The 7,862-nt window shown below is 39.2% G+C and overlaps 1 protein-coding gene across 3 annotated transcripts in view; it reads right to left on the bottom strand.

Annotated features, from left to right (window-relative positions):
- Positions 1 to 918: 918 nt before the first annotated feature.
- Positions 919 to 7,862, bottom strand: part of ARHGEF12 (Rho guanine nucleotide exchange factor 12) — a 148,803-nt gene continuing 141,859 nt past the window's right edge. For all 3 annotated transcript variants that reach the window (XM_003923590.4, XM_074400735.1, XM_010334424.3), the window contains 3 exons: positions 7,238 to 7,554; positions 5,411 to 5,480; positions 919 to 4,857 (listed from right to left, as the gene is read on the bottom strand). In XM_003923590.4, coding sequence (XP_003923639.1) covers positions 4,847 to 4,857; positions 5,411 to 5,480; positions 7,238 to 7,554 — 398 coding nt within the window. In that variant the 3' untranslated portion in view covers positions 919 to 4,846. The remainder of the gene's footprint in view (positions 4,858 to 5,410; positions 5,481 to 7,237; positions 7,555 to 7,862) is intronic.

Here is a 7,862-nt window from a genome sequence, read left to right as displayed (position 1 = left end):
TATTAAACCTTTGGTAAACCAGTCATTTAGCTTGAAAGAGGACAGTAAAAAATAAAAGTAGTTGCTCACATGCAAATAGAGTTTTATTGTCTCCATCCCTAGGGGACGGCTATCAAAGAGCACGCGGGAATGGTATGGGCATGTCTTTGTCCCACCAGACACATGTATGTGTGTGTAAGCAAAGCCAGGAGGACAAACAGGTTAATTTCTGCAAAGTACATTTGAATAGTCTTAATTTTTTAAAGGTTTAACTAAAAGATGCTATAAACTAAGTGTTTTATTATGCTTATTAGCTCCATCAGTCAAATGTGCCCCTGAATGACTGAAAACTAAAATATCCCAAGAATAAGTTAAATTACATGTATATTTCATAACCAAAATATAGAAAATGCCCCAAATAAGTGAGTTTTTTGACCCAAAATGACATTGGTAAAAGCACAGAAATGGTGGTATGTTAAGAAGCCCAGCATTGGGGACAGGAATAATAGATACATGTTTCATTTAGGGTAGGATTAAAACCAAAGTTATCTTCAAGTGAGTTATAAAAGCTGGCCTATTAACCTCACTGAAATTTATACTTAAAAATAGTTAAAATAGCAAATTTTGTTATATATTTCAGAATTAAATCGATAATGTAACATATCAAAACCTATCTGATTATACACTTTAAATGGATGAATTATATATGATACATGAGTATCTCAATAAAGCTGTTAAAAAAAAACAACAAACCTGCCCCATATGGCAAGCCCACCTGCCAGCACCATCACGGAGGGTTAGCCTTGTTGCTAGTGATGCTCCAAAAAGCAGGAAGATGTCTGAGAGCCACTGACAGAACACTTAATTACAGGCTCCTCGACTTTTCTAATGTAACTTGAACAAATCAACCACAATACAAATAAAAAGTCACATACTTGATTCCTTTAAGCTTATTTAATATTTGAACTCTTATTTTCTATTTTCCCAGACCCCAGAAAACAGAAAGTTTTTAGATGACCAATATTTTGTTCCAGAAACATACAGCCTTATCAGCTAATTCATAAAAGAGCTATTTTACAAAGGTACATCTGGATAATTAGAACAATAAAGTCTTTTAGGCATTTCAAAATGTGATCAGTAAAAATACATGATTATTAATAAAGTTTTTTTTAAAGATAGTTCCAGATACTTTTTAAAAGCAATTTCTGTTAAAGAGTACATGATTGTATGGTGAACAAGGAAAATAAAATGTTCTAGTAGGAAGAGGCTTATTAAAAATAACCAAGAGTGTGCACATTACAGTTACCATTTTCGTAATATATCTGCTTAGCAGCTGGCACCTGGAAATGGCAGGAAGGCTTCCTTCTAGGAGGTACTTTTTTTTTTCTACCAATTTATTATCAAAATCCTCAATACCAGTGGGAAAGGCATAAGGACTCTTTTCTTGAGGAAAGAACAATTTTGCAGATCACTCTGAAAAGTGGAAATGTCAGGATAAAAAGTTTTATAAAACAAAAATTGTAATATAAGGGGGAGAAACCAGCCATTCGGAAGCTGACTGTAAGGTCCTGCTAATTTTGTATTTTGAGGTCCTATGCACACAGTTCTCAAGGGTGCCCTCTGTGACATATAAGGAAGGAAATACTGACCAAAGCTCTAGTAACTCAAAACCATATATCAACTTCAGAGAAGAAAGTCTCCACTTTGAAATATGGAAGCCCCGTATATTACACCAAATTTACTAACATCAAAGAGGAAAAAAAGATGCCAGTAAAAGACAGTTCATAAGAAGCATAACTACTTTCTTTAGCTTCTAAAAATAATTTTTAAATTGACTTCTCTGTTATCACAGTAGAGCCTCCCTCCTACCCAAAAATCAAGTAACAACAAAAACTTTTTAAAAAGAGGATTCCTCCTTCCTAACAGTCATTAGAAGTCGCTGTGGCAAAAAAAGAAAGCCAAAAAGCTTATGAAATATACCTCCCATGCAATATAATATAATACATAGTTACAATTTAGGTTCTAAAAGCCAATATAATTCAAGCAGTCTAAGTTAGGTGATTTTAAAGTATGCAAAATATATGGCTTCAAAGGCGGTAATCATGATGTTAAATTACAGCACTTTGGGGGCTTGCTGATTTGCCTTGATTAACTGTTCTCTGGAAAGGAAGGAGACACTCTCGCCACTTCACAGCAAAGGAGCCATTAAGCCTACAGAAGAGAGCCCAGTGTCATAGCAGGTCACTGCCACAGCTAAAATGCAGCCTGCTTGCTCTGGGAAGGTAGCTTTTTTTGTACACCACCCTGTGCCCTTTAGCTAACTTAGAGCAAACTCCTTTGATGGTAACCAGTCTCACTCAAAAGACAGGCTGCATATCTAATTCCATCATCCTGAAAGGAAGATATGGTAACAAACGTCAAATGGATGTGATTATCATGGCCAAAATGAAACGGAAGGTGTGGGAGGCCAGGTGGGGAGAAGGAAGAGAAGTTAGATTGGTAAGATAAAAAGATTTAAAAACTGTGAGCTATTTTCCGAATTAGACTTCATCTTGGGGCTTTATTTGAAAATCTAGATATGAATTTATTTCTAAGTACTAGAGCTATGGTCAAAGTATTTTTCCAGTTAGTCCTGTTAGAATTCCAAGGAGAGGCTGAACTGCAGGGAAAGCAAATAATTGCTAAGGACAAGATATTGGCTGAACTAGAGAAACTGAAACTTATAAGCTTCTTAATTGAGTGCTAGAGAATTACATAATTACCCTGTAGTGTGTGAAGTTAAGATCAAAGTTTTTATATTTACTTTTCTCCTGATTAATTGCCCCCGATGGTGTTAGTGTCAAGTGGATACAGGTGTAACCCTTTTAATTGAGAATGACATTATTTCTAGCAGCACAATGTAACCATTTGGTTTCTACTTGTTCCTCCTAAGGGATATGGAAAGTTCCAGATCCCAAACTTGATTTATATATTAGCTTCTGCTTCTAAAATTTTTAATCCCATTCTGAGTTAAATTATACTTGGCCTATGACTAAAAATACGATTCCAATTTATAGATGAGGTCTAAAGATCCAAATTGACCTACCTAAAAACACAGATTAGTTCAGGACAGAAACAGAAAACTGGACATAGATAAATACACTTGCTAAGTTGTAGTGGTGTTATTAAAAGTAGGTGGGCATCCCTTACCGTTTGTGGGGAAAAAATAATCTTTGGACTGCAGGGAAGCATTAAAGTTACATCCTAGCAACCCACAGAGTTCAGAGGGCACCAATGAAAGATGTGAGCAATGATGAACTCCCTGTTTTTTAACAGAATTTACAGACTTCATTTTAGTTGGCAAAAATACTTCAAAACATATATACCTAATGCATTTAAAAAAAAAAACAAAAACAAAAACCAAAGAAAGTCAATATAGTTGAAGGAGTTCTCAAATGACAATTCTGAAACATTTATCCTCTGCAGGGTGCTGCTAACGCTACTATTCATCCTAGAGCAGGCAGTTACCAACACCTTGCCTGCAGTGTCCAGTGTATGTGCTGGTCTGCAATTTTTAAGGTCAATCATGGCCCAGTGTGGAAAGAGCTGCAACAGTGAAGTCAGAGGAAGTGCTTCTGGAGCTGGTGTGAGCAGTTCTGCCTTCACCACATCTTTCTCCACTCCACCCTTGGCTCTCCTTTTTTCTCAGAGCCCTTTGGCACCATCAGTGCAAAAATTAAGAGTCAAACCTTCAGGTACTAAAATTTTACTGGCCTTATAATCAGCAGTACCCGTGGCTAATGATAGCCATGATTCAACTCAGTAGTGATTCAGTTAGATAACCTTCCCAAACTCTTTACCCACTCCCATCCCACCCTTTCCTTAGCAACCCCCACCCCTGCTACCATCCGAAGCATTTCCATTTGTTTGTTTTTACTTCCTGCTCAATCTGCAGGGACAGTTTTACCCAAGTGCCAATGTTGAATGGATAATTATAAAAATGAAATGATACCAAGAATAACAAATTTATAGTCAAGAAAATAAAATTTGCTTTCCTCTCCCACCCAAATCCCAACCCTCAATAGAAAAGACGACAATAGAAGAAAACACACCCATTTTCAAGTGCCTGCTATTTAGTACGTTGAGGATTCCTGTTAATCGTGGTTGATCCCGGCTAGAGAAGAGGTGCTCGCCTCAGGGTGGGAAGAAGCCCATCCACTCTCTGACCACACCACCTGGGCACATAGGAGCCACAGGGCAAAGCACACCTTTGAGGTGACCCTCAGAGAAGCAGCCTACTACACAGCAGAGAGCTTAGAATACAGTTTAGTGAAGCAAGGTGCTCCTCCCTTCCCCCTCTCACTTCCTCCTCCTCTTCACCTCTCTACCCAACTTCCACATACTCCATCCTGACCTCTTTGCTTTAGGAGCAGTCGATCCTTGGGTGTACTAAAGACAAAGGGCTAAAACTCTCACTACTCAATTAAAACAAAACAAGGCAAAATAAAAATTAAAATGTGCTTTCAAATACGGAATGAAGTCAAATAAATACATCTGATTTTCTCTTTTTCTTAAGTCTAAGTACAATTTCATATCCTACACCCAAAGCTCTATACATTTGGTTTTTATTATGAATCAAAATGAATTTCCGATAGTGAGGAGAGTAGAGTGAGGGAATGGATATTCCCTCACTAACAGACTAGTGCAGCTGCCACACTGTGAAGAACTAGTCCCACTCCGGGCACCTTGGGACATGGCTAATCCCAGGTGGTTCACAGGCAGATCCTCTGTCACACTCTCTCTGCGTCCACACTGGAGCCAGGATGTGGTGAGACATGGCCGATACTCCAAATCCAACAACCTGCAGTCACCTCCAGGACACGTGGCTCTAACTTTTATCTGAGAAAAATAAAGATACGTGGAAACCACATTAAGAAAAAGAATATATTAACATTGCAAAGAATACCCACATCTATGGGCCTGGTTTAATCTTTCTTTCTGAATCTGCACGTAAGTGGATGAGTACAAACTGCTGCACGAAACACAGATCTATCTGCAGTCAGGGAGGACACCAGCCTCACTGGCAGCAGAGGCAAGTGCACCAGCATCTGATGAGGCCAAATCCTCCACACTAGGGAGTCACAGCAGCACTAGTAAGCCTCACACCGAATCTGTGTGTGGAAGGCAGGCTTCCCACTGCTCTGCCTTCTGCTTTGAAAAGGTGAGAACAGAAGAGGGGATGGCATGGGAACTGACAACTGCAGTTTCTCTTAGAGAAGGAAGAGTCAGCAGGCATGAGCTTCCGCTTGATATATATGTTTAGAAACAAGCAGTTCTTTAAAGACGGAAAAGAAATGGAATCTCAGAAGGTTTTCACTTTAAAGGATGATAAGTCATTTCACTCAGTGTAGGATGATTAGTCTAGAGTCTGGAACCTACAACTTTTACATACCTGAGTGCTTGTCTGTGAGGGCTGATCCAGCCAGCCTTTGGCAAAGAATGGTGTAACTTTCCTCCACCTTCTGTAAAATAAAATCCATAGGATTTTTTATTCAAATGTCATGAAAACAAAACAAAACAACAACAACAACAACAACAACAACAAAATACTTCTGAAAACAGAAAAGGCCTTTTTACATTAAGGTACATGCCCTCAAATTTCAAAAATATTAATTTTCTCATTAAAAATTTCGTTCATAGGAAGAAAAAAAGTAAATTCAATTCCTGTTACCAGTTTCTCCATTGAATGAATAATTTAGTATTTTCCCATGTAAAAAGAAAGTAGAGGTGGTGACCATAAATGTAATTCTCCCACCTCCAAGTGTCACCCTAGAAATGGTCCTGTCATCGTGTGCATGAACTACAGTCACACACCACATAAAGACACGGAAGACTGCATACATGATAACGGTCCCTTAAGGTTATTATGGCTGGGTGCAGTGGCTCATGCCTGTAATCCCAGCACTTTGGGAGGCCACAGTGGGTGAATCACCTGAGGTCAGGAGTTCCAGACCAGCCTGGCCAACATGGTGAAACCCGTCTCTACTAAAAATACAAAAATTAGCTGGACACGATGTCGGCGCCTATGGTCCCAGCTCCTTGGAGGCTGAGGCAAGAGAATCACTTGAACCTGGGAGACAGAGGTTGCAGTGAGCCGAAATAGCGCCACTGCTCTCTAGCCTGAGTGACAGAGTGAGAGACTCTGTCTCAAAAAAAAAAAAAAAGATTATTATGGAGCACTTACAGAAACTAGAAACCTGGTGTGTGGCATTTAATAAAGGTATTGCAAATCAAGTAGGGGAATGACTAACATTCAGTAATAGTGCTGGGACATTTGGGTTTCCATGTGAAAAATATACATAGAAATAAAAATACATTCCATCTAAGTTTGTGTAAGTACACTATGAAGTTCACACCAAGATAAAAATGTGTAATGATGAATTTCTCAGAATATATCCCCATTACTAAGCAACACATGACTGTATATAAGAACTGACCTGTCCTCAATGGGCTTGTTGATATCTCATCAGCTACAGAATGATACTACATAAAATAAGCAACATGAAGAGGAAAAACTCAGTCATAGGAAGGTAAAAGGGAAACTAAGGGAGAGCACTGTTTAGCTCAAAGGCTAAGGATACTTAAACCTGTCCCTCAAGTCCTTGAAGTACATGACATCGGGAGGAAAATGTTTGGGCTCTAGAAGCTGTGTTTTCTGATGGCAAACTTTGGTATTTCCCTCGGAAATTGCCACATAAGTCAGTTTTGCAATAGTGACACCTTCAATTATCAATTTACAAAAATCCCATTCATGACCATGTTTTTAGGTTACAGGAGCCACTGAAGCCAATTTCTATCTGCCACAGGATTTGGAAAGCTACCAATGTCACCTAATGAGTCACAGATAATAAGCTACAGAAAGCTGTGGCATTTCTCAGCCTAGATTCATACTATACAAACCCCACCTAACTCATCACCTTGTTCACGTCTGACAGAGGCCAGCCAACTACCCAGAGCATTTTTAGGTTCTTAAACTTGGAAGCCCACACAAACATACAGTTTATAGAGCTACAATTCTTTCTGCTCTTGTGACAGATAAAAGATAAACAATGCTAACCTCAACTTTTTATCCAGGCCTATTCCTGGACAATAGTCAAAGAAAACATATAAATCTAGAACCTGAACAAGTTTATTGACATCAGCATTTTGATCACCCCATACTTCCCCTCTGCTAAATGTTTCTTAGAATAAAGTGTATGGATGTGGAAGTATGAGGTACCTTTAAGTGTTCAAGGTCAGCCTCTATCTTATGAATGTACTCCATGATCTGGCTCTGCGAATCTGCACAAGAGGAGGGACTCTGGATCTCAAAACAGGAATCCTCCATAGCTCCCCAGCGCTGCTGGACCAGAAATTCGGGGGTGAACGGTGAAACGACCCCATCGGAGTGAGCATTCTGAGGAGAATGTTGCTGCTGGTGGGTGGAGTCCACAGCAGAGATGCCTGTCACGGGCTGCAGGGTAAGTGAGGAAGCAACCTCCTCATCTGTGGAACTCTCCTGCACTGTGTCATAGCCATCAAGGATCAAATAGTTTCCTACGGATAGAGACAGAAGAGTTTGATGAGACCAGTGCTGCCATTAGAAAACAGAAATAGCATAGTGTGCTGACAACTTCAACTTGAAAAGTTATTAAAGAGGGAAAAGCCTTTAATTCCTGAGTTTAGTTTCAAGTACATCAGAATTTCCTCACTTCAGGTTAAAGCTAAACTTGGCAAACTTTCATGATAATTTCTGACAAATTTCATTTAGTTAGCATTTCAAAGGTTTAAAGGTGGAAACCACAGTGCCTAAATGATCTTGCCACCACTTTCCCTGCCAAACGCCTCTCTTGCCCTATCTCCTG

This window comes from Saimiri boliviensis, chromosome 6 (assembly GCF_048565385.1).
Source record: "Saimiri boliviensis isolate mSaiBol1 chromosome 6, mSaiBol1.pri, whole genome shotgun sequence".
NCBI classification, from domain to species: Eukaryota; Metazoa; Chordata; class Mammalia; order Primates; family Cebidae; genus Saimiri; species Saimiri boliviensis.
Note: the sequence above shows the minus strand (reverse complement) of the source record. Positions and strands in the feature narration are given on the sequence as shown.